At 38.6% G+C, this 27286-nt stretch overlaps 2 protein-coding genes across 7 annotated transcripts; one reads left to right on the top strand and one right to left on the bottom strand.

Moving 5' to 3' along the window:
* Nucleotides 1-1088: 1088 nt before the first annotated feature.
* mia3 (MIA SH3 domain ER export factor 3) lies at nt 1089-18947 on the bottom strand. 5 transcript variants are annotated; one of them, XM_037750420.1, is made up of 28 exons: nt 18651-18947; nt 16315-16448; nt 16130-16216; nt 13969-16021; nt 12970-13305; nt 12336-12490; nt 8713-8844; nt 8431-8452; nt 8253-8341; nt 8056-8133; nt 7806-7916; nt 7650-7721; nt 7443-7547; nt 7200-7322; nt 7021-7108; nt 6830-6894; nt 6644-6734; nt 6388-6526; nt 6073-6235; nt 5945-5980; nt 5744-5811; nt 4991-5076; nt 4641-4754; nt 3908-3970; nt 3775-3821; nt 3588-3656; nt 1983-2409; nt 1089-1858 (listed from the first exon to the last, which is right to left on the bottom strand). In XM_037750420.1, the coding sequence occupies exons 1-28, from the start codon at nt 18772-18774 to the stop codon at nt 1611-1613; spliced, it is 5325 nt and encodes a 1774-aa protein (XP_037606348.1). In that variant the 5' UTR covers nt 18775-18947; the 3' UTR covers nt 1089-1610. The 5 variants fall into 5 exon arrangements, with proteins under 5 accessions (XP_037606348.1, XP_037606349.1, XP_037606351.1 ...); XM_037750421.1 differs by having other exon boundaries at nt 7060-7108; nt 18651-18946; XM_037750423.1 differs by lacking the exon at nt 4641-4754.
* On the top strand, nt 17961-27286 carry taf1a (TATA box binding protein (TBP)-associated factor, RNA polymerase I, A). 2 transcript variants are annotated; one of them, XM_037750427.1, is made up of 11 exons: nt 17961-18466; nt 21755-21943; nt 22411-22574; nt 22849-22962; nt 23057-23258; nt 23522-23643; nt 23926-24084; nt 24272-24338; nt 24622-24745; nt 24866-25020; nt 26414-27286. In XM_037750427.1, the coding sequence occupies exons 2-11, from the start codon at nt 21817-21819 to the stop codon at nt 26464-26466; spliced, it is 1287 nt and encodes a 428-aa protein (XP_037606355.1). In that variant the 5' UTR covers nt 17961-18466; nt 21755-21816; the 3' UTR covers nt 26467-27286. The 2 variants fall into 2 exon arrangements, with proteins under 2 accessions (XP_037606355.1, XP_037606353.1); XM_037750425.1 differs by lacking the exon at nt 17961-18466 and adding an exon at nt 20204-20713.

The raw sequence follows: 27286 nt of genomic DNA, 5'->3' as shown, positions 1-27286 counted from the left end.
CTTTTTTAAATAAAGTTGCATGTTTTTTTGTTTCCATTCTGACTTTGCGGATGTTCGTCTTCACTAAAACATCTACATGGTAATGTGTTTGATTTTTAGATTTTATTTTTGTAACATCACACTATTCAGGACTGTAAATTAACTGTAAGATGCACTAACTGATGAATATACAGTAACTGTGTGTGTGTGTGAAGCGCTACGATGTGGTAGGACGGAGACCTGTGGAGTGTTTTAGTTTTGTTGACAGACCTGAGGGGGAAGTGTATCGAACATTTACAATGCTTTTAATTTCTAATAAACTACAAATGAAGCAGCTTGGTGGCTAATTTCATCAGTGAACGTGTGATTTTATGCAAATATTAAGCACCTGAATGTTATTAACATATTATGTTGCTCTAATAAAAGGTGTTATTAAGAACATGTTTATGAAGACAAATATAAAAAATACATCCACAGAGCCTTTTTGAACGGTGCCAAAGAAAAGTATGGCTTTTCCTGAAAAAAAAATATGATTTTGAATTAGTTATTTTAATATTTTTTGGCGGGTCCAAAATTAATTGTTTTGTTTATCTCTCAGGAAGATATCTGACGTTTGGTTCCCACTTCTAACACGGCTCGTGAGCCAACAGTATAACAACGTTGGTATCTCTGCCAAGTGCCTGGCAATGACTTGTTGTGAAGTGAATGCAATGGAACGGAGGGAGAATGTGACATCTAGTGGCTGAATGTTTTCAATAGCACCTTTAAGTAAGGATGACATCATCTTCAATAAGAGCTACGACTTCTGTTTTTCATGCTCTCCAAATGGATTTCTAAGTTAGTTAAAAACCAAAATAAATGGACAGAAAAGATGAATTATTAATGAAATGCTACCAGTGTCACTCCACACACTAAGCGGAATATGGTACATGCAGTTTTTGGATAAGTTAACATGTCAACTAACTTTTAATGAACTGAACTAAAAGTAATGTCTGTGTCTTTTTCAAAATAAAGCACACGCCTTAAGACACATGTTAAAGAGTATATAGAGCCTGCATAAAATACATCCACTGTGAGGGAGCGGTAACCAGTTAGTAAGATAACACCGACAGCTTTTACATTCATTTATTATTAAAAGTTCTACCAACATAGTAAAATAAGTTATACATCTGGCCATCAAATTACACATTTTGCTTTACAGTCGGCTCTAAAGCAACAGCTTTGGGAAATTATGGTATTCCTGAAATGCTAGAAGCTCCTTTTTCTCCTTTTTTTAAAATAATTTCCACAGGAAATGACATTTAAAAAATTGCCCCTTAAAAATCATTGCTATATATTTATATATTTTATTTTAAAAGATCAACAAAAATGAAAATCCTCTGGCGTATAATGAATTATTATTGCACAATAAGCGGTTTAGAAAAGTGGCAACCCTCTCAAGTCATATTGATTTCAGACACATAATTATTGATGTTTTAATTTAAGGACCATGTTTTTTTCTTTTTTTAATAAACATCATTGCAGTTTTTTTATTTTATAACTGAAATATGAAAATAATCATGACCTTTGTTTTTTGGACTGGATCTGGTTCGGGGTAAATTCAAGTCCTCTTGCCGTAGCTGGTGGCGTCTTTAAGGCTTGACCATCGCTGGCCTCGCTGAGTCCTGAGGGCCCTCCTGCTTCCCATGCAGGTCCTGTCGGGGGCCGGGGTGGGAGTTATGGAGGGCGTCGGGCGGAGCTTGACCGTATGCGTCGCCGTGTGCGGGATGGGGAGGGACGCCTGGAGGCAGGTTCATGGGTGGGCTGGGGCGGTCACGCGGTCCTGGGTAGCGCATGTCATGAGGGACGGGTGGACGTGGTCCCATAGGTCCACGGACACCTAAACACAACAAATGAAAAGGGAAATATTAGAGAAGACACAGGCTGAAAAACATCCCCAGTACCAGTAGATCAGTATGTATGGGGTCTCCAGGGGTCCTGACCTGGCAACACTCAGGACGTACCGTGTGGCAGAGGCATCGGTCCGAAGTGATGAGGTGGAGGGGGACGGAAGTGTGGTGGTAGAGGACCCCGAGGATCCATGCCATGTCCAGGGCCCGGCCTGGGGAGGAATGCGTGTCCGTTGGCGGGTCGAGGTCCAAACTCTCCTCCCATTGGTCCAGGCAGCGGCATACCTGGGTGGCCGTTGGCTGGTAGTGGAGGCCCGTGAAGATGAGGCGGTACATTAGGAGGATGAGGACCGTGAGGACCTGGTGGGAGGTGGTAGAGGCCTGGTCGTGGAGGTCTGTAAGGTCCGGGAGGCGGCAGGCGGCCGTGGGGTCCAGGAGGAGGGAGCTGATCGTGGGGTCCGGGGCCGGGGCCGAGTGGAGGTCCTTGGACCATGGGGCCTGGCGAGTCCCTGATTGGAGACACTAGGAAGGATCCAGGTGCCTGAAAAACACAGATGATAATGAGAAAGAGTAGTGTGCTCAAATGCAGTCATTAGAACTTCACTCGGTCCTGTAAGTGAGTATAAATGGATTCAAATGTTTAGTCATGCAGTGAAAAGATCCACAAACCACACATTTTGCAAAAAGTGCATTTAGCCAGGGCTCAAATCACATGACCAGTTACCTCACACCATGATTAATGGATGAAAGAAAATCAAACCATTTTCACAAACACTCAACCTCTGACACACATACTTGCAACTAGGGGTGGGCGATATATCAAATATACTCCATGTAAGCGCCAAAGCTAATTTATGTGTGTTAAGATCGGAAAAGCGGATGTAAGATGTCAGCCTCCACTTTGAGTAACACGAAAAACTAGCCCCCACGTTGTTTTGTGGTATGTGTATATACTAGGCATTACGATAAGAGCGTGTAAGAACCGGCTTTAAAATAAAAGCGAACAAGAACTGACTTCAAAATAAAAGCAATCTTTCATTGAATTTGATAGGAAATTTCACATAAATTCAATAAGTCAAGTAAAGCGTCTCGAGATCACTTCTGTTATGATTTGATGCTGTGTAAAAATAAATTTAAATTGAGTTGAAGTCAGTCTGTCAATAATAAATAAAACAAAATAATAAATATTAAGTAATAAAAAAAAATTGAATTTCAATTGTGAGAATAATTAGTCAAACTTAATAAGAATACATTTCCAAAGACCAATCTGACTTCAATATGACAGTAAACCACCTCATAGTGTTTAGATTAGTTTACTAGAATGATCACGCTGGTATGATCATACGCATCAAAGCGTTAAATCAACAGATGTTATTTAAGAGAAAATATGAAAATAGAAATATGTATATCGCAATATAGCCTAAAATTATTTTCTATAAACCATATCGCCCAGCCCTACCTGCAACATTCACAGAACCAAATATTTTCCAAGACACATTTTAGCTGAAGTTTAGATGAAAAGAATCTCTGCTTCTGTCAGTGCTGTGAGAACAGGTGAAACCAAACACTCAGCCCCAAACGTTAAGTCAGCCCCAAACGTTAAGTCAGCCCCAGTAAAGCAAAACGCCTTGAATCTCTTCCCAAATCCAGCGTTATGAAAGAGACGGTGGCGTGCTCGCATACGCCTTCACACCTGGACCGGCCAGCCTCTATACTCACTGGCTCTGGGCTGTCTGTGGAGGCCTCAGCCTGTGTCTCTGCTTTTATCTGTGGATCTACTGCCTGTGTCTGTTTTAGAGCAGCAAAGGACATACACATGTAGGTAGGAGCTCTACGCCTTCATGATGGTAGGTGGGAAGGTAACGTGTACAAAAATGAGTCTGATCTGTGAAAAAAAAAGACTTACAGATGCATCCATGTTGGCGGGCGATGAGCTTCGGGGGCCCATCATGTCTGGAAGAGGAGAAACAGAACCGAGTTGTAAGAAGGTGAAAAGGAAAGGTGAACTCTTTGAAACGCAGAGACTGCAGAAGACGTACCCATCCCAGACATGTGTTTGTTTTCAGCGTAACGGCCGTGTGGGTCTGACGGAGGTCGAGGACCTGAGGGGAGAAGACAAGGAGATGCATTGATGAATGAAATCCTTCAAGACTCCGCCTCTAGCAGTTTTCCAGGGAAGACACAGTTGTAAGAAACAAACAAAAAAAAGAAGAAACAAAGGCAAAGATTGGTCGTCTCTACTCCAGTCAGAGGAACGAAGCATTCTGGATGACTTTAAAGCCCCTGAAAACTTGGTTTCAAATTAAATTATCTGTAATTCATGACTAGATAAGCAACGATCAAATGTGCAATTTGGAAAAAAACATCTCTGTATTATTTATTAATAGTTTAACACTTAAAAAATCAGTTAATCTGCTTCATCAGGACTGTTTATGGTTAGGATCTCATTGCTTATACTGAGACGTTTTTAGGGCCTTTAAAGAACAAAAGGTGAAGCATTTCAACAGCAATGCAAAAAGAATACTCCACAAATGGAAATTTGTAAATGATTCAACTAAAAGAAACAAAAACAAGAGCAGGAAAAAAGGGTGTTGAAGACAGAGATACCAGGATGTGATACACACAGAACTCAAGAAGGTGAAAGATCTGAAAAGAATAATGAGGTCAGGTGTGCAGGAGGAGGAAGATTTAAGGTCAAAAGGTTGCAGCGGAGGGATGACGTCCAACCGTGGCGAGGATTGAAAGGAGGTGAAGTAATCCACCGGGACTCACCATACGGGTCAATTCTTCGCCCCACTGGGGCAGACGGAGGGCGCCTGGGACCCTCGATCATTATTGGAGGGGACGGTGCTCCCCCACTCACAGGAGAGGGCCCGTATGAATCACCTGTTATGATCAAACCATCCGTTTATAAAAGGAAAAGAAAACAGCTGACAACACTCAATATATATGCAAAGACGAGGTCCTCAGTCCAGGCTCCAAGACAAATGTACGACCACAACAAACTTTTCTCATGTACATGCAGGATTTTATCAGATAACAGCATCCTCTTCTCAAAGCTCTGAAGGGTGAGAAGTGACCCAAAGGAAAGAAAAGAGCAGAAGGTTGTGCGGTGTGTTTACCTTGGCGAGGGCCAGGAGGTTGTCCAGAGTTCGGTCTGAAGAGAGGAGCGCGGCGCTCATTAAGCTGAGAGGTCAGTACAGCCAGTCTGTTAAAAGAACAAACAAAAACCTTTGGTTAGATGCAAATAAGCTCCATAGGTAGGCAAAATATTGTTTTCATTATTGATTTATCTGCAGGTTATTTTTTCTGAAAATTGTGAAAACATTTCCCAGAGCCCAAGGTGACATCAAGAGCTGCAACAATTAATCAATTAGTTGTAAACTATTAAATTAATCACCAACTATTTTGAGAATTGATTAATTGGTTTTGAGTCATTTTTTAAGAAAAGAAAAAGTCTAATTTCTCTGATTCCAGCTTCTTAAATGTGAATATTTTCTGCTTTCTTCACTCCTTCATGACAGTAAACTGAATATCTTTGAGTTGTGGATGAAACAAAACATTTGAGGACGTCATCTTGGGCTTTGGGAAACATCGATTTTTCACAATTTTCTGACATTATATAGACCAAACAACTAATCGATAAATCCAGAAAATAATCATCTGATTAAACTACAATAAAAATAATCGTTAGTCGCAGCCCTAGTGACATCATCAAGTTGTCCAACGAACAGTCAAGTTACAATGAAATTAAACAAGAGAAAAATAGCAAATCCTCACATTTGAGGAGCTGGAACCACAGAAAAAAAGACCAACAATTAATCAATAATCAAAATACATACAATATATTTGTTAGTAATTCCAGCAACACTTACTTTTCACGGAGCTTTGATGTTTCAAGCTTCTCTTGATTCAGAGCTCGCTCTGCATTACGAGCATTTACCTGGAAACATAACGGAGAATTAGTGTGCAGCTAGAATCTTAATGCCTCTGCTTACTTATTATTATAAATCTTAAACAACATTAAATATCCATTTATAGCATATTGGAGTATGTGAATAAATTGTGCAACATACCCAGTTAGAGTGAGTTTTGTTTTCCTGTTCTTTTATCTAAAACAGAGAGAAATAAAAGTCATTGAATCAGAGTTCAGGTTTCAGTTAGATGTTTCTCAGTAGTTGATCATTTAGAAATGAATAGCTACCTGGTCTTTATAGACTCCTTCCGTCTTCTTCATCTGCTCCTCCATCTCATTGATGCGTTGTCGTAAGACTTTAACCTGCCCCTCGGCCTCGACAGCTTTCCCTCCCACCTCAGACAGCTGACTCTCTTTGCTGCGTCGCTCCAACTCTTCCTTTGTTAGTCTCCTGTGAAGCCACAGAAACAACACAGGGGTTCCTCCACTTCTTTTCCATTTCAAAGACGTGTGCTTTTATTCACGAGACCGGATTATGCTAAAACCAGTGTAGCATATTCATATAACAGCAGCTAATAAATTAAATGTTACGGCTTCACTTACTGCTGCAGAGCGTTTTCTTTCTGCTGATACATTTCAACCATGATTTCGTTTTTCTGCTGCAGGATCTTGAACTGGTTTTCAACGTGGCTCTTCTCGTTCTTTAGGGTCCCGATGGCGTGCTCCAGCTCCTGGTGTTGTTCTGTTTCCAAATACATCGGTGTGTTTAGAGAGAGGCAGGAAGAAAGTCATATTGAAAGGCGACACATTTACGCAATTTTGCAAAAAAACGCTTTAATAAGACACATGACCAGCTTACCTTCCAGAGACTTTCTAGTCTTTTCTTCACTCAGTAGTTTTGTCATGAAGCGATCACGCTCTTCTTCGACCACAGTGAGAGTTGTCTGGACCTGCAAACAGATCATGTAAATTACAACACTTTAAAGCAGTTTAACACTTTGAATCACTAGTATTAACATTTGTCTGCCAATTTATACCATCTTACCCGAGAAACATCCATCATCTGTTTGATCCTGTTCTTTATGGATGTTTTCTTGTCTGAAAAAGACGCTGAAAGACCAACAACTACTTAGTATGAAGCTGAACATCGTTGATATTGTGACTGACAACTAATATGTGATGGATTAAAAACTACTGAGTCTATTTTTATTAAATTAGTAACAGGGTTGGACTAACCAGGTGCTACTTCACCATTGGCTAAAAGTTTGGTGTCACCTTTTTGTAAATCACAAGCGTCGAGGTCTGCCAGAAGTTCAGACAACACCTGTCGGGAGACATTTTGATGCAAGTTAAGGTCAAATATGTGCAGCTGATAACCAAGACAATGTGTGACGTAGTGAATAAAAAATCCTGACCTCCACGTTGTGATCTTTGAGTACCACCGAGTCCTCCAGCTCCTTCTGGGACTTTTGATAGACTTTAATCTGCTCGTTCAGCTCCTTGTGTTTGTCCTCCCAGCTCTTTATGGTCGACTTGAGCTGGAAGAATTCAGAGAGAAAGTCAAGAGAGTGCCTCAGGAGAACAAAATGATCCCGTGTCAATTAACTGATGATTTATATATATATATTTCTATCAAAAGACTTCAGTGATCGTCTTACTGTTTTATTTTCTTCTTTTAGTGCTGAATAATCTTTCTGAAGACATTTGTGCTGAACGTTTCGGGCATCTTCGCGAATCTTGGCCTCGTCCAGGAGAACAGCAGTCTGTGTCAAATACATGCAGTCGATAAGAGAAGCTGAAACCACAAACAGCTTTTATAATCTTGCAATGCAATGCAATGCAGAAGATTACGTGAGGACTTGTACCTTAGCGAGAGCTTCCTGAACCTTTTTCCTGCTGAGCTGTAGCTTCTCGTTTGACTTCTCCAATTTCTCAATCTGTTAAAGAAACCGTTGAAAACATCGCGAATCTGAGACGACGGCTAATGAAGTAACAGGAAGGAAAAAGTATTAAACAATTACCCTGGAGCCATTTTGCTGAGAGTTTGCCCTCTCGTCTTCGAGTAGTTTTGAATATTTTTTCTTTTCCTCGGCCATGTGTTCATTCCGTGTTTCTGCCGCCAAAACTTTACTCTGTAAAAAGGTAATGAGAGAAACTTCACTGACAGTCCCAAAATGAGAAGCCATTTCACTCGCAAATGACACACAACATCCATAAGTCATTTACAGAACTAGTAAATACACAAATACAAAAAGAATCCTTCATTCTTACCTCCAGGTCTTGCATCCTTTTCTTTGTACTGCTAACTGTTTCCTTTGACTGTTTTTGATTTTCTTTCAAGCGTTCAGTCTTAAAAAAAAAAAAAAGAAAGCAGAAAAAACATTTGAGAAAGTTCAAGAAATAATGAAAAACATATTTTTTTCAAAAGCAGCTCATAGATATTCAATCACATTTCATTTGTAGCTCACCTGTTTCTGGAGTTCAGACATTTTGGCGACAGCATCAGTCTTCTCTTTTTTGAGCGCCAGAATTTGCTCTGTCAGCTTTTTTTCATCCACTGTGTCCACAAAAGTGAAACAGAAAGTACACAATCAGTTAGATTTCACACTTTGTAATGTAATGTGATGTAAAAAAGTAAAAACTTACCAAGGTATTCTTTCTTCTTTACCTAAAAATGTAGAGAAGCAATAAGTAAAGATCAGTTTGATGTCTGAACGATCATCCTGTACATGTCGTAATGTAGCTTTATCATGTCAGGAATAGTCTATAAATAGTGATCCAGATAAGTAAAATATCATATAATGTCGATCTCAAACCATGGGTAAGTAAGCCGACATTTCAGGACATTTTGATGCATCTTTATAATCAAAACCTAATTGATTGAACAATTTGAGCAGCAATGGGAGCAGCAATAATCACAACACTTACTGCCAACACGGTCCTCCAGAAGAAGAGGGCGAAGGTCACAACTCCAATCAAAGCAGTGATGACAACAGCTTGCCAAGGACAGCCAAACAAGGTTTCCCCCGGCTTCCATTCCTCTGGCAGTAATGAAATCACCTGATGGCACAAAAACACAGCCACAATATTGATGAATGATCAGGGACACGATCAGGAATAATGAGATAAAGCTGGTAGGGCTGCCCTAACTTAGTCGATTAGTCGACTAATCTGTAGTTTTGGTCTTATTCGACTAAGATTTCTTTAGTTGATAAGTACGTTTTTATGCTTTTTTCATGCTGAAGGACTTATTTCTAAGAAACTTATGAGCACATCTCTGGTAAACACAAGATTTAACGTGGTGCTTTTGTGCGATTCTTTGCAGAGAAACTCAGTTTTTCTTTGATCGAGGACGGCCCTAAAAGCTGGTTAAACACATTTCTTGAAGATAGGAGGTCTATGTTTCAAGACATATAATAAATGAGGGGGAATACCCTTGTTGCCCTTCTTACAATGTGAATCATATTATGACAAGACTAAAAATAGAAACAGGAGGCAAGTCAATATTTGCCAAAGCACGGCGAGACACTCCAGCAAACCTACACTAGGTTAAGCGTCAGAGCAACTTCCAATATTTACACATGTACGGAACACCTCGTCTGAGATACTGTGTGTTCGTTAAATGAACTCTGATGAACAAAAGAAGATCAAGATTATCAGAGAATAACCATACAATAATGACAAAACAAGGCAGTATCCTAATGCCACAAAAACAATAAGGAGTTCTTAAGTATTGCACTTTTAAAGGTATAATTGAGAGTATTATAAAGGCTTGCTGTTGCAGTGCTTCATTCACTTGCTACTTCCAGATTCAGACAGAGAATTTACAGCTAAAAGCCAAGCTGGTGTGGTTCATTCTACAATTAAATCAATCATCATAAACTGGTTGTTTGCTGCCAAAAGGCTGACGTACTTCTGAATTGTGTCAGTAGCCATAATTCTATCACTTCATTAACCTCTACTCATGCCAAGAAGAGCTATGCATATTGCTCCATACCGCAAAGAAACCTTTGAACTGAGCATGTGGCAGTTCAGACAGGAACAAACAAACTCTCTATGGCTGTAATCAAAGGCAGGGATTACATTAAATTCACACACTGTATTGCCTGGAAGGATTAACATGTTCTGCTCAGCCAAGTGCATTTTAAAAGTGCAATATATGCACTTATATAGCAATGTACAAGATACAGAAATAAGGAAAACAATATATGAACCACCCATGTGGAAGTTAAATATATTCTGTCAACATAAAAGAGGCCAGATCACCTGCATCAGGTTTGGTGAGTATATTCAGGAGTGATTAAAGTTAATGTGCATCAACCATTTGCTCATTAACACGTCAGCAGGCCATGATAGCATAATAAATACTTGACATAAGCAAAACTTTTTTTTTTTTACTATGATTATTTTATTTTATTTGTACATTTTTGTGTATTTATTTATTTATATTTATTTTTGTACACTTGTTGTTGTTTTTTCCAGCAGGCCATGATAGCATAATAAATACTTGACATAAGGAGTAGTTAAAGTTAATGTGCATTTTTTTACTATGATTATTTTATTTTATTTGTATATATTTGTGTGTATTTATTCATATTTATTTTTGTACACTTGTTGTTGTTGTTTTCTCAGCAGGCCATGATAGCATAATAATAAATACTTGACATTAAGATGCTCAAAATGTTCACTCACATGTTGCAGCTCCTTTAGAAAGAACATGTTAAGGTGTTCCGGTTCCATCACAGGTCTGGGTAACGTGTCACTCTCCATACTGATCTTTGATAACAAGACAGGAACTAGCTAAAGTAGCTTAATGCTAGTTTGACAGCTGTTAGCTTGTTAGCTCGTTAGCCTCAGAGTAAAGCGACGTTAGCCGAGCTGGAGGCTCAAATACGGGCTCAAATTAAAGTACAAATAAGCGATTAACAAACTAGATTACTTCGGCAGCATATAGTCCAGGTTAGTGCTGTCTTTTTGTGATAATTATCTGCTTTATTATGGCAGTAATAAGGCCCCCGCCGGTAGTGGTGGTAGAGAGCTCAACACCGGCTGTGATGAACTTCAGCCTGAACAGCTTCAGTCAACAAGCAGGGGGAGGGCCGTGGGGCGTTCAGGGAGAATAGGACATTTGAGGTTTCCACTGATACAGAGAATCCAAGTGTTCACCCTGTGACACCTCATGACCTGCAGGCTGACTAAATGTGAGTGCAGGATGATGCAAGTAAAAATGCTGTAAAATAGACAGATAATAATGCATAATAATGCATATAGTGCACTTTAGACTAAGCTGCTGGAGTTACCCTGCACTATACTCATTTTTAACAGTCTCTTCTGCACTGTTTTAATAGTCGTGTATCACAGCTGTTACCCTGCACTATATTCAGTTTTAACAGTTTTCTTCATCTCCTTGTATTTTTATATCTGGTATATTTTTTTGTACTTTGTACTTTGTACTACTAACTTTTTTACTGCCTTTTTACTAACATGTTTTGCACTATGGCACTGTGATGCTGGAAACTTGAATTTCCCTCTGGATCAATAAAGTAACTATCTATCTATCTATCTATCTATCTATCTATCTATCTATCTATCTAACTATCTATTTATATATCTAGACCTCTAACAATTTATCATTATTTATGTTTATTTATTTTATTTTATTTTATTTATTATTTTTTTTACTATGATTATTTGTTTTACTATTATTTAAAAAAAAATTTTTTTTTACTATTATTATTATTTTTTACTATTATTATTTTATTTTATTTTTATATTTGTGTGTATTTATTTATGTATTTACATTTATTTTCATACACTTTTTTTTTTTTTTGGAGTTCCCACAGGGTATTGTCATGGGTGAGGGGCGTGAGGGGCATGTGGGATATCTATCAGTCCAAACATGTTTGTGCAGTAGATTGTCAGAGTTGTATTAACAAAATTCTGAAATAAACTCTGTTTAAAAAATAAATAAATAAATAGGATAGTATGAAGATAAATGTTACCTGTTGTAGAGGCACATCAGAGGCCAGTAAAGTGATACTTGTATTTTAGATTTGGTTTCATTAAAGTGGCGGTAGGGAGTATATTTTTGGCATCATTGGGCAAAAATTCCAAAATAACCTTTCAGCATATTGTAATTCAAGTGTTCTGAGAGATTTCTGCACCTCCTCATGGCTCTGTTTTCAGGCATTAAATAATCTAATCTGTCAGAGCGATCAAGATTTATTGTGTCATTAATTGTTGACAAGACATAAATGATACCAGTAATCACCTGCTGGCTGCTCTGCTGTATCATAAGTAGACTTCATTCATCAATTTATGATTTCATTATTGCTTGGCATCAATATTTACCCTGTTGTGTTTGTATTAGCCATGTGATCGAGGTAGGCGTACACGCCGCTGTCTCCGCTTGAACTGAGCGGGGCATCCAGCATATGCGCCGCCTTTTGAATGGTGTGCAGACTCCGCCTACTCGACGCACCGCACGCCTACGCCGGTGTGGTAATGGTGCGGACCCAGCATATACAATAGCTAACAATTCTCAGACTTACCTCAATAGTCCACTCTGCAATTTTACTCTTGATCATCGAAAGGATGCAGCCCATGTAAACAATCCCAGTTGAGAATAATCCCACTTCTTCTTCTTTTTCTTTTTCTTCTTCTTCTTCGTGAATTTCAGGCACTGGTTCCATGGAGTCCAAAGACCCTGGCGGAACAAAAATGTACCTTTTAGTCAGATTATGTTTTACAGTTTATCATCTCATACATTCAAAATAGTTAAAGTATCATGTGATTGCCAAACAATTCTCCTAAAACCAGATGAATCAAAGACAGAACCAAAAAAGACTTTTACAGACTTTAACATAATGAAATCCCAGTGCAGTGGACTGATTTGCTGACCTCAAGAATTAACTTTTTAACCTTTTTGTGTTATATTTTATGATAACCCAAGTCCAAAGTGCTAAAAACAGCTTTACATTTTCTGTTTATGCCACAAATAGAGAGGAGATTTGAATAGAAATGTCAAATATAAAGGTGAGGGCTTGGCAAGTGTTCTTAAAATCTAAGGAAACACCTCCACAAGTGAGCAACTGTTTCTAGATTTAACAAACTTGCATGCTGGAGAAATAACATTTTGTAGACAAGATCAATTAACTTAATCAAAATGTTGTTTAGTTTACCAACCTGAGGGCGATGGCTCAACCTCGACACCGAGGCCCATGTCTAAGGGAGTTTCCAGGGTGGCTTGAGGGAGCTTCTGCATCTCGTCTGATGCGCTGAAGCTCGGCTGATTGTCTTTGTTCTTATTAAAGTGTCCACCATCCTCCTCCACGCTGACGTCCGGTCCGCTGGGCACCTCGTCCAAAACCACCTCGTCCAAAACCACCAGCTCTTCTTTAGTCTCTGCTGGTGTTTCCTCATGATCTGTTACTGTGAGGTTGTCGTCGCTCTCGGCCTCAGGGACGCTGTTGTCCTCTTCAACAATGTGGGGCGTTACATCTGTTACAATTAATTTGCGTCCTACAACAAAACACACAGCAATTAGGGATTAGTGAAGGAGGTCATTTTCCAGTTTCTGGTAAGAAAGGATTACAGCCTTGGTAGGAGATTTTTGGTTGTTTTTCTGCACTTGCTAACAACTCTGGTTTCCATCAAACCTATTTGATCTAGTGACAGCAGGTGTGGTCTGTGGCTTTCTCAGGAGTATTTGTTTAGTAGGAGGTCAGTATGACTCTCTTTAATGGAAGAGAAAAAATGTAAATGCAAGGTGAGCAGAGCTAGGGGCCGGTACCATCATCAACTGGAGTGAAACTACTTCAAATGTGTATTTGAACTCTACACTACATGACATCTGTAAGAGAAATTCCATCACAAATTGTCAATTGAGACGTGTTCCAATGTCAGGTGTGAACTGCAAGGCCTTTTCACTGAATGAAGACACAATCTGGATCTATCTAGAAACAAGATACTCGTCTGAGAGGGGCCTGAAAGGGCAATTCAGGGCTTCATGTCCGCTGTGCCACGGTATCAAATTCTGCATTCACTTTATCTGTGGATCATAAGCTGGTGTAATACCCTGGAGTTGTGTGTGAAAGGCCAGAATCACAGGTTAAAACAGGTAAAACCTGACTCTACAAATCACAGACCAGATACTCAAAGTAAAATAATAAAGAGCAAACCTACCTTTGTCAATATCTGATGCTTTTTCTGTAGCCAGAGGCGTGCTGTCGCTGGCTGTTGAATACTTCTGTCGCAGGCTGAATGCGAGCTCCTGGAAGTCATCCAGTATTTCAGTCTCCTCGTCCAGACTGCTTGTGTCTGTATGTTGCTCATCATCATGTTTTGTGCTCTGGCTATCCAGCAGTTTCTCAATCTCGTCCAGGATGGTGTTCTCAGAGGCTTCCAGGATGCCCTCGAGCGCGGTTTCAATGTCTTGCGTGGTACTTGTTTGCGAGCGACGGGTAGCCTGCAGTTCTATGTCCAAGTCGGAGAACATGGCCTCCACTTTGAAGAGATTCCCGAGGCCCAGGAGCTTTTGGACTTGCTCCATTTTCTCCGCTGTGAAGTGGTCTCGAAGAAGAGTCAGTCTCAGCACGCTGTCGCTGTATTCTGGCTCCGGAGGCGATGCAGCGGGTGGAGCCGTCTCAGGCGAGGGTTCGTCGGACTCTGTGCTGTCCGATTGTGAGAAAGAAAGTGCATTTTCATCTTCAAGTAGTCCTTCTTTCTCCTCCTCTTTCTGTTCCTCTTCCTCTTCTTTCCCCTCCTCTGTCAGATGTTCCTCATGAATCTCCGGTTCCTCCACAGATAATTCAGGTTGACTGTTATTAATATCTAAATCTGTCACTAAATGGTCATTTATCTGATAAGGTGGGCTGTCATCTACTGTCTTTTCATCATCTTTCACGTCTGATTGTATCTCCTCAGTGAACGGGTCCTCATGTGTTTCAATACCGGCTAGTTCTTGATCTGTCGCCGTTTTGTTTTCGTCCAATTCATTGTCCAAATCCTCGCTCTGCTCTGTTGCAACACTACTGTCATTATTGTCCTCTAAATCTTCGGAAACCCACCCCTCTTCATCTTCTTCATCTTCTTCTTCTTCTTCTTCTTCTTTGTGCTCAATGGGTTCATCTGTTGTTTTAATATCTGAGTTTTGAGCAGAAGTATCATCCTGTGATACCGGATCCACTGATATCGTTCTTGCTTCTGTTTGATGGTGTACCGGCTCATCAGTTGGTTTTAAAGTTTCCTCGAAAGCGCCCTCAGGTCCGACCACTTCGCCATCATCAACCAAGGCTGGCTCTATGTTCTCCGGCTCTTTTGATGATTCTACCGATAGCGGTTCTTCTTCTACTGCATTCTTTACTTCCTGAGGGGTTTTTGAAGCAGCTTCCTCCACGTCCTCGTCATCGTCGTCTTCCTCTGAGCTCAAATCTTGTGCTGTCCTCTCTCCCCCGGTGACGACTGAAAAAACAGCATCTCCCAACGATGTCCACATGTTCTTCTCCTCTGCAGCCTCTGGTTTAACATCAGGAGCTGCTTGAGGATTTTCATCAGATGCTGGAGTGTTCACGGTGTCTTCAGAGAAAGTCAGCAACGGAGTCTCTGCTTTAACATCAATGTCTTCTACGGGATGATTCTCCACATGTTCGCTTTCCTCCTCTTCATATGGGGTAACATTCTTGGTGATTTCATCTTCGGTGGTGACGACAGCATCGAAAGTTGTTCCAAGGGTCGTTTCTAACTTGGGGATTTGCGCCCCTTCGGAAATCGAGACTGGTTCGTTTTCTGGAACATCTTTGGACGCAGATTCCTCTTCAGATTTTGCGGGTGTATCTTTGGTTTCAATCCTTTCTGACACACTTTCATGAACGGACTCTACTGCGTCTGCTGCAGCTCTTTTAGTGGCATCTAGTGTAGCTGCTGCATCAGACGCTACGTCTTTTCTAGAAGGCGATTCAGTTGCCACGTCAAGTTCAGGTAAAGAGGCACTTGGATCGTCTGGCACTTCATGAAGATCCTCAGAGTTATTATCATGATGCTCAATTTGTTCTTCACTGTCGGTTGCCTCTTCTGCTGATGGCTGTGTTTCTTTCTGCGAGTCCTCTGACACTTGGATTTGGTCATATGTTCCCGTGTTTTCACCATAATTCTCCTTCAGTGAAGAGCCTAACAGTGAATCTATGTCATAATTGTCAAACTTGTCAAATCCAGTGTCAAAACAGACGAAATCTGTTTCCTGAAAAGAAGACGAAAAATTTAAATTACAAAAAATATGCATAGGTATTTGCAGGGGCTGTTATGTTGATAGTTTGAAAGCGTCATCGTATTTTAGATGTTTTCATACCTCTGCATTAACTTCTATTTCTTTTTCAGTATAGACGTGGTTAACTGCAAGAACGTCGTTTGGGAAATAGCCAAAGTGACTTCCAACCTATTGAAAAACACAAAAAGAAAACATTATAACTGCGTAGCAAAACCTAGATGTTATCCAGTTTTGATTAAATATTAACCAGGATATACTGTACGTACGCTTCCGGCCCACATGTCGGTCCTTCTGCCTGACAGTTTGTAGTATACATAGATAGTTTCTGATTTCTTGACCGTCAGGAACCGACAGTCTGGTCCCGAGAAATCTTTGATAGCTTTTCCCCGACACAAAAGCACTATGAAAGAAGTAGAATGAAGAATTAGAAATTGTTTCAAAGAGGTAAGCTTCATCAGTATGCTATTTTTCACATAGGGCTCTTTCAACAATGCAAAATACTGACAGACTACTCTCCCAAGATGCATCCAGACAAAAACGAATTATACATTATTTTTTGACTCATAATACCATAGATCTACTATGGTCTTAACTGACTGTTTGTCAGATTATGTTCTGTCAATCTAACCTTTTTCAGCTCTATTGCCCTTTTCACAAAACATTAACTACAAAAAGGAGCAAAATGGCAAACAAGCAATGAGTTTTACTCTCTGAATTGTGTGCATAACGTGCCACTGTTGGTATTAAAGGTCCCATATTGTAAAAAGTGAGATTTTCATGTCTTTTATATTATAAAACAGGTTTAAGTGCTTTAAAAATACTGTTAAAATATCAAAACGCTCAATATACGGAGAAATACACACAGCCCGTATTCAGAAACTGTGCGTTTGAAACAAGCCATCAGAATTTCTGTCCATTTTTTGATGTCACAAATATACAATATATATAGATCATTACACGGTTTTAAACATTCTAAATGTGTCCCCGTTCATTTCCGGTTGCAGTGTATGTAAATAACATCAGCTGACAGGAAGTAAACATGGATCCAAGCTGTTGGCTATCAATGCAATTCCGTTGCATTTCCGTTGAAATGCACTAAAACGGAGCGTTTCAGACCGAGGGTAAATACAGGTATATTCAGGCAGATAATATGAGGAAAATAATGTGTTTTTTGAACATCACAGCATGTAAACATGTTCTAGTAGAAACACAAAATACAAGTATGAATCTGAAAATGAGCACGATATGGGACCTTTAAAACCAAAATATAGTGGTTTTATTCTTCTTGAGGTGTTAGTTTATAACATTTGAGGAGCAAAATCTTGTGGCTCTATTAATGTGTCTAATCTTTACTGTTTTAAGACTCAAAACTAGCTTGTTCTCATGATAAGTCGCCAATCATCAATATATTATTATATTTGTTGTTGTTGTGGTTAACATTTTGGTGATATTTTCAGGTAAACATTGTCTATGACAACAACAACAGCTGAATGGTACCCTCAGGCTTGACATAATGTACATCTAATTAGCAATGCAAACTGGGGATGTAAAACAGTAACGGTTAGCTAAAATCTTTCAGCTCTATTGCCCTTTTCACAAAACATAAAACACAAAATGAGACTGAAACTAACTAAACTAAAAGGAGATGGCAAACAAGTAAAGTGTTTACTATCTGCATTGTGTGCATAAACATGCCACTGTTGGTATTAAAACCAAAATATCATGGTTTTAGTCTTCTTGTGGTGTTAGTTTATAATATTTGAGGAACAAATTAACTGATCATCTTGTGCCTTTCTTTGTATGATGTGTTAATGTGTCTAATCTTTACTGTTTTATGATGTTTTGATGATGTTGTGGTTAACATTTTGGTGATATTTTCAGGTAAACATTGTCTATAACAACAACAGCTAAAACAAAACAGTACCCTCAGGCTTGGCAATGCAAACTGGGATGTAAAACAGTAACGGTTATTTAACAGTAACGGTTATTTAAAACAGTAACGGTTATTTAACAGTAACGGTTATTTAAAACAGTAACGGTTATTTAAAACAGTAACGGTTATTTAAAACAGTAACGGTTATTTAAATTCGAAATCATGTAACGTTAAATTGAAGGAGTTTTCTGGTTGAGATAAGCCATCTATAGAAACGTTATTATGTGTTTATTAACATTATCTACATAGAGAGAACAACAAACCTAATATGTCTTAACAACAGAACTAGCAGTTCTTTATTAGCTAATGTTAAATACTGTTTTTACCAACATTAGTGAAGCTTTTAGCCCAAAGCCGGCCGGCTAGTGGCTAGTTAGCATTAGCTGCTAACTAGCCACCACCACCTCCTCTACCACTGCAGGCCTGAGCTGCCCGGCAACCAGCCAACACTCCGGGCTCCATCTGAACCAACAACACCCTCTGAGGTAACAACATGCTAACATTAGCTCGCCCTGATTTCACTGAGCATCACAGCAGCTACTACCGGAGGTTATCCAGGTCACAGATATCGACTGGCAACAGGTCCAGGGAGATAAGGAGCAGGTTTATAGCTGCAGTATCTCTGGATGATGATGAGAGAAGAAGTCCTTTAGTTAAACTATAACTTACTGCTGCACTCCTCATCCGCGCATCTCTTAAAGTCCGAGAACCGTTTCTCCAAGGCTGCCGCCGTGGAGATAAAATTAAATAGAAGTAATAAAAAGCCCTGTCGGTAGAAGTGTTTTGCTGCCATGTTGGCAGTTTTGTGTTGTTGACTGGCTCTGGATGGTGGAGGCGGAGGAGCTGAGCTGGAGCAGCACTGGGAGCTCTCTGGAGGAGCCGACACGTCAGCACATCAGATCCGGCTGGGTGGAGGCTCGGATACTCTCACACAGGATGTAGAGGCTGGGATCGGATCTGGCTGCAGTGTGACACTGAAGGATGAAGCAATCTGAAACAGATGCAAAAGAGGAAACTGCACAAGAAATCAGCAGTGCAGTTTCTTCTGGAAGCATCCAGGAAGGACTTCTACAAAATGCACCAAAAGATTTAAGAGATTGGAAAACCAGGAACTCAGAGGATTAGGACTGGTGCATTGTAGTTCCTCTTTAACCAAATACTGTTTAGCCCTAAAGCCAGAGAAATAGAATAAAAGAGATTAAAAAAGCAGTTTTTCAAGTTTGTTAAAAGTGACAAATCTTCAACACAATGAACCCTATTTGCAAATTGGGGTTTTGAAAATAATAATAAAACAATATTATCATGTCATTAACAGCCATCATTAACAAAATCATTCAATTTGTTTTAGATAGATAGATACTTTATTAATGCCAAAAAAAATAATATTGAAAATAGCCAAAACAAACCATAACAAAAAGCATGATGACACTCAGAGAGGTAAATAAGAAATAACTTATAACTAATAACATAATTAACAAATAACATAATTAACTAAATCTTGGCTATTACAAATATCAATGTGTTATAAATATCAAAAGTTGAATAAAAGAGAGAAAAAGGCAGTTTTTCAAGTTTGTAAAGGGTGATAAATGCTCATTGCAAACAGAAAAACATAACAAAACTGAATCCTAAAAAAGAAAAATCAATATGTGCTGCCAATCCAAAACTTAGTGAAGCAATATTTTAGCTATTGCCAACAATTCTGGGGGTTTTGAAAATAATAATAAAAGATAATTATCATGTAATTAACAGCCATCATTTACAAAACAATTCAATATGTGATCTATTTAATGTTTGCACACACAATTTCAAGATACTGTAGATATATAGAATACTTTATTAATGGCAATGGGGAAAAACAAACCATAACTAAATAAATAAGAAATAACATTATAAACAAAAAAAACAACAACACAGAAATAACTGTAGACAGGAGGTAAATGGGCTTGTAGCAAACAGAAAAACATAACAAAACTGTAACCTAATATGGAAAAGAAAAATACAATTCTGATTCAACACAATGAACCCTATTGGCAAATTTGGGGTTTTGAAAATAATAAAAGATAATTGTCATGTCATTAACAGCCATCATTAACAAAATCATTCAATGTGTTTAAGATAGATAGATAGATAGATAGATAGATAGATAGATAGATAGATAGATAGATAGATAGAGTACTGTATTAATGCCAAAGGGAAATAGCCAAAACAAACCATAACAAAAAAGCATAATGACACTCAGAGAGGTAAATAAGATATAACATTATAAAAAACATAATTAACTACATTCTTAACTAAATCTTGGCTATTACAAATATCAATGTGGAACAAAACTTTAGAACAAAACATATAAATTCAGAAATAATTGTAGTCAAAAGCCCAATTTCTAAAAAACAAGAATCTTTGCTGACACATCACTTCCCCTCAGGTTGTGATGGCAAAAGAAGAACAGAAAGAAAACAAGCGAAGAAGAAGAGGCTCTTAGCCCCGCCCTTTCCGGTCACAGCAGCCAATAAGGGTGCAGCTTTTCTCTCTACTTCCTAGCTGCTGTACTGAAAGCACTGAGAGCAGAGTTAACAACATGTGGAAGTCAGTACAAGACACAGCATAATGTTAATTGAACAACAACAACAGAGTCTCTAAGTCTGAATGAGTAATATACTTGTACTAATGTAGCATCAGCACGTTGATTACCTTCATAAACATCCGAGTAACGTTACTCTGCTCAGCAGGTAGGAACTGATCCAACTCTGTCTTACTACAGACATTTATTTACTCTACTTCATGTTTGTTTTTACATTTATCCTTTGATATTGCAATATATTGTTATTAATTGTTTTTTATTATTTTATTTTTTATTGACACAACAAACATTAATTACTTCTTTATTGTTTTACTTCAATTGCATGCATGCTCTTTTTAAATATCTATATATTGTAATTTGCTTAATGTATGGTATATATGTATATATATGTTTTTGTTTTTATTTTGTTCTTTTTTATTTGTATTTATTATTGACGCTTTGGCAATATTGTTCACCTGACAGTCATGCCAATAAAGCAAATTGAATTGAATTGAATAAGCTTGCCTCTTCCCACTAAAGAAATACCACATTGATATAGGTATTATACAGTACAGTACTAGTTATTCAAAACTATGCTGAGAAAGCTAACTAGATAGTGAGTTAGTTAGCCTTTAATTACAACAACACATATTCTTTTATATTCTTCTCTTCTACAGTAACACCATTCTCATACAACTGTATATAAATAAAGTTAACCGAAGTCTAAAAGATCCTAAAACAATACTAGCAATGGTGTATTAATGTGTGTCCATCTGTAATGACTACCTGTCTGCTATTACACCTTAATTACAGAGCAATTAGCTCCAGAGCTCAAACAATTAGTCGATTAAGCGATTAGTTGATCGACAGGAAATTAATTGGCACCTATATTTATAATCTCATAATTGTTTAAGTCATCAATTAAAAATGCAAATGCATGTTCCAGCTTCTCAAGCTTCCTTGTCTTACATTATAGTAAATTTAATATATTTGGGATTTAGATTGTCGGTCAGACCAAAAAAGCAATTTGAAGACTTTGACTTTTCACTATTTTATGATGTTTTATAGGACAAACGATTAATCGATGAATCAACAAAATAATCAGAAGATTAATCAATAGTTTAAATAATTGTTCAGACATGATTTATGACACTTAGCAATCTTAATGTCTTGTAAGTTGCCTGCTGACACAATTTTCTTCTCCCTGCAGGACGTCATATACTGAGCATCAGAGCAAGTGATAGAAGGCAGTTGTCTTACCCGAGTCTAAGTATGGATGACTGGCAAAGAGAACTGGGGCCTGAAGACTTCGAGGATGATAACGTTTCCTCAGATGACAACTCTTCAAAAGGAGGGAAAAAAGCAAAGCTCCCTCTGGTTCATCCCATCATGTACGCAGGTGAGTTGTTCTCTTTCCAATAATTAATCTAATAGAGCAATACTGATAAATCGTCTAACATTAACTTATTGCAGATATATCGTCATCAGTGTATATGTTGGCTGATAAATAACCAAAAAAATCAATCAGAGAAACGCCAAATATATGTTAGATGTAATTCAGAAACAATCTGTCATTACATAAATTGTTACCAGGAACACTGAGAAGTTTATTTTTCAACTGAAAAATCTTCCACGCAATTAAGTCACAATTCTTTAGTAAATCCAAATTATAGGATCTTAAAGAAAATGTTTTTTTCTGTTATGGATTTCTGTAAAACTAATTATTATTATTATTATTAATATCATTATACAGATTTTTTTACACAGCCTCAAAATTCCACTATCGGTCGAGCTATAGAACCCATAATAATATTTACGATAAATGCATTTGTGTCATTAAATAATAACTTTTTTTTTCATTTTAAGAGACACCAAGGGAAACTGGGTTTCACCGGAGTACCAGAGTCTGTCTGGAGCTGATCAGAGAAGCTCTGCTGCATCAGAGATGGCAAGAGGCAGCAGAATATATGGCATGTTACCCACAAATGTTAGAAGACCCAAACAGTGGCAAAGGTCAGGATTATAAGGAGGTAAGTTCGGTTTTATCTGTTTTTGTGTCATGCAGACTGTTCCCAGTCAAGAACATAAATTACTACACATTATTCTACTCTCCCAAGTTTCCACAAAAGCCCTGTTTCTAAAAACACAACTTCATGCTTTTACAGTCATGCAGACAAAATAAATTAGCAAAGAAAACAGAGTATTCATAAATCAAGTATCAGTTATGTAAACAATTTGATAAAATGCTGTATGCAAGTTTCCAGATCCTTGATATTAACACTCTTTTTGCAATTTCTCCCCCAGCTTATTTGGAGAATCAGCACTGAGATCCTTCACCATCACCCCAACTCAAAGCTGGAGGACTACAACAACATCTATGAACGAATGAAACACTCTGGAGTGAGACATTACCTGATGGTATGTTAGCTAGTAGCTCTGACTGCACAGTGTTAACTCTTTGTTTTACATCACTGAAAGACATTTGAGACCTGTTGTTCGTTTGCTTCTCTAGATCTGTCTGGAACATTCATTCCACCTGATGCTTAACGGTCACATCCAGGATGCGAAGCGTCAGCTGTCTGCCGCTGAGAGTTGGAGGTACGGGAAGGAGTCAGCAGCTCAGAATCAGAAGACCAAACTGATCCACGCCTACAAGAGTTTACTGGATTATATCATCTGGTGTGACAAAAAGTTCACACACTCCAACGACACTGGTAAGATGATACACAGCTCAACACCCAAAGCATCCATTATTTACTTGTGTCAGTTATGCAGATATGATGCAGGCTCTTGTGTGATGTCACACTGACACCTACAGGTCAGAGCCAGGAACTACTTTGGTAAAAAAAAAAAATGAGCTGAAGAGGTGATCAGATTGTAGGAAACATATTTGTGTGTACAACCTTTACACTAAATGCTCTCTGGTGTGTTTAATGTTTGAAAAAATCTCTTGTATAAACTCATCCTATTGTTTCAGAGTATGCCGACTCTGCTGACAACCAAGAAATGCACAACTACTTCAGACAGGCCTCTGTGAATCTAAAGGAGATTTTGAAAAATCCTGGCGTCTGGGATCCCTTCTTACTGAGTTACATTGAGGTAAGAACTCATTAACAACTGCCTGATTTATTAAAGAATATATATTTTTGATATCACAAGATGAAACTGAATTAATCTGCAACAATCTTTATAATCGATTAATAATTTAAAGGGATAGTTTGGATGTTTTGAAGTGGGGTTCTTTGAGGTCATTATCCACAGTCAGTGATGACGGTTGGCACGCCTACAGTTTGGAGAAACAGAGAGGAGTTTCTATTGTTAAATTTCAGTCCCAATTCAAGTGAAATGTCCCTACTTCTAACCGTTGTTTTATTTTGTTAGATGCTGGAGTTCTACGAGGATCACGAGGAGGCTTTGAAAGTCCTGAATGATTACGCATATGACAGCAGTTTCCCTCCCAATCCCAACGCGCATGTCTACCTGTACCAGTACTTAAAGAGGAACGATGCTTCGGAGAGGAAACTGATGAAAGTATTAAAGGTATAATTGCATATTAAAAGCACCGCATTTATACTGATATTATAAACAGAGATATGAAACTGTAATGATCCCTGTGACACTGCGTACAAATTACGATATTAACCTTGTTAAACTAGAACTTGTGCCTTACAATTAGGACAGTACTGTGTCTAATGCATCCTTAAAACTTAACTTTCTTATGCCGTAGGTCCTCCATGTTTTAGTCCCAAGCCACGAGTTGATGTTGGAGTACAGCTCTCTCCTGCTTCAGTCAGGTAAAAGCTGATTATAAATTAATGTTCACAGTCTTTCCAGATAATTAATGAGTTACAGAATTAAAGTGAATCAAATTCAGGTGAAAGAAAAACATTTATTTTGAGTTCTTTTTGACCACATGATGCCTAACTGGAAACATCAAGATGTAATGTTTTGATATACAAATGTTTTTTATAGGGGAAGGACGGTGATTGTCTATTATTAAAATGTGTCCTACTTTGTCTCCTAATAACATTTTCTCTGTTCCATAACTATCCATTATTGATGTGTTTTGTTTTCCAGAGAAAAAAAGTGACAAGCAGAAAGCTTTAGGAGTCGTTCTGGAAATGCTGGACTTCGCCTGCTGGAGGAGCAACCTGGACGCGTGGAGGCTTTTAAAGACAAATATTCAAAAACTACAGTTACAGTACGTATAGCATGATTGGTAAATTGGAGGCTCTATTTTTGAGAGACTGCAGGTTTGTTTTTTTTACATGTCACTAAAACAGTTGTTTGGTTGGTTCTGTGTGTTTGTGTATTAAAACAGAGAAGACTGGAGGGATGTTATTTCTGAAAAAATGGCGGAAAGAAAAGGCTGGTGGCCGGCGCTGCACTTCACCAGCTTCCACGCCAGTAAAGACTCTCAGGAGAACCCAGAGCTCAAGGAAGTGAAGGCATCGCTGACAAAACTCCTCTGCCCGGGTAAGTAGGTGTACGTGTGCATGAAATCCCTTCCTGGAGGTTTTGTTTACTGTCATTACCGTGGATGTTATGCCAATCCTGAATGTTACCTGTAATTATAGAGACACTCAACATTGGCCAAGAAATACAAATGTTCGGCTAACGGTCAAGTTCACACTGGTCTATAATAATCTGTGATTATTTTGAAAGTTTTATTCGGATATCTGACCACAGTTACAGACTGAGACACCCGTTATTGAAGCAAATACACATCAAATGTTACCCCTCTTTAGGTCTCAATATGCTCTTCAATGTATAGGACTTCTGAATTTAGTGCAACTGGCGACTGCTAGTGGTCGAATCAAGAAAGGCATCGTAGCAGACATCATAGCTTCTGAATAATTTGAAAACCCTGGGAGCTTTAATGTTACAGTCATTTTAACAATTACCGCCAAGTCACAAGATGTCTACCTCTCGTAGGAAACGTGACTTTGAGGTTAGCATTTTACTGTTTAAGGAAACCCTTAATTTACATGTAAAAAGAAAACTCCATGTTTCTCGAGCACACTGGGAACATTTTAATTACAAGGTTTTCTAAGCAAATATTTTATGGATGACACGCAGGTCAGTATTTTTGAAGAAGTTGCTGATGGTAAATGTAGTCCACTGAAGAAATAAATTCCCCAGTGTGTGCTATGTTGACCGAGAAAGCTGATTTCTCCTGCTGCAGAGCAGTGCGCCGGCTGTGCCTACATGTACCAGGATGCATTGTGGCGAGTTCGCTACGTCTGATAGTTATAAAAATAAACTCACAAAATGTCAATGAAGGAAATATTCTTACATCTAAACAGAAAAATGCAACCGTACACCTTCTGAATTCAAGTTTCTCTCTTACACCCAACTAAGACAGGATTAACTGCCTTGTTGACTCATCGTAAAACACACTTCATCCAAACTGGACAGAAACAAAATAAAACTCAACGAAAACAACAACTAGCAACTCTGGTTTGGACGAAATAAAGCCTGAATTCACTGAGTAAGAAAATGGGAAAATATGGCGGCTCTACACGCTGTACAACGACATCAAATTACGTCACTGGAAGAAGGAAGAACAAAAGATTTTGCAGCTCCGCCCCAAAGACACAGAGAGCATCAGAACTGCAAGAGTTTATCACACTTAATCTCCTAACTCAGATAAATAGAAATAAGGTTGAAAATCGGCGAATTTTCCCTTCTAAAAACGTTGATTTGTTAATGAGGTAGTGAGATCCATACCGGTGGTAATAGCAGCATACGTCCTCTGTTGCACCATTGCTAGTCTGACACTCAGCTGGTCTGAACACAGTTGAATTCTGAATTAAATTTATACATATATACTGTAGATATTTATGTATTAATGTCTTTCTTCTTACAGACCTCACGCTCAAGTACACAGCTGGACCGGTGACCAGTGGAGAGAGAACATGAGAGAAGAACTCAAAGAGAAAATCAATCAATCACGAACTGAGCTGAGAAACAACTGAAAAACCTCGACAACGGCGTCCTGATGAAGAGCGAGAGTCTTCATACATGCACATTTTTTTATATGAAGATTTCTTTTCTTTTGTGATGAAATATTTTTTAACTCAAGGTTCACATGACCTTCCATATTTTCTTCTTTCTTTTTGTGCCTTGAGATTTTTTTCTTCTCCATTATAAAGGCCCAGGCTCCATCGCCCACTACGTGGAGCTGTTGTTCTGTATTTTCGCGCTGCGTATCTGGAGGGTATGACCATCTAATTTTGGAGTGCAGCTCTGAATGTCAGTGTTCATGTTGGTTTTGTGGTTTCTGTAAACATTTTAATGGAAGTCTCATTCTGACCTCAGCTGACCTTTGACCTTTGACCTCTGTACGGAGGGGCTTTAAGGTCACCAGTGTGTGTACACCACACACAGCCTGAGGGATCAAGTCATGTCAGAATAATCAACAGAGCTTTCAGCAACATAATGTGCATATATTTATTAATAAGTGGGACAGATTATTGATAGGTGGTTGCTGCTAATAGCGTCAGTATGATTCCTTTTCCCTTCAAGGGTGTATTTTGCACACCCGCAGTATATGAAGCGCTGTCAGTCTTGATTTTCACGAAGAGGCTTGTATATATTTTGATCTATCTCTGTAAAAAAAAAGCCGATTTTTGTATGTTTTTCTAATGACAGGATCCCGGCCTTCAGACGCTGTGCTTTACTCTCCTTTAAAGACCCAACCATGAAATAAAGTCTTGCATCCAGCAGCAGGCCAATTTAA

This window comes from Sebastes umbrosus, chromosome 18, assembly GCF_015220745.1.
Source record: "Sebastes umbrosus isolate fSebUmb1 chromosome 18, fSebUmb1.pri, whole genome shotgun sequence".
NCBI classification, from domain to species: Eukaryota; Metazoa; Chordata; class Actinopteri; order Perciformes; family Sebastidae; genus Sebastes; species Sebastes umbrosus.
The sequence above is the reverse complement of the archived record's forward strand: the minus strand, read 5'-3'. Positions and strand labels throughout refer to the sequence as shown.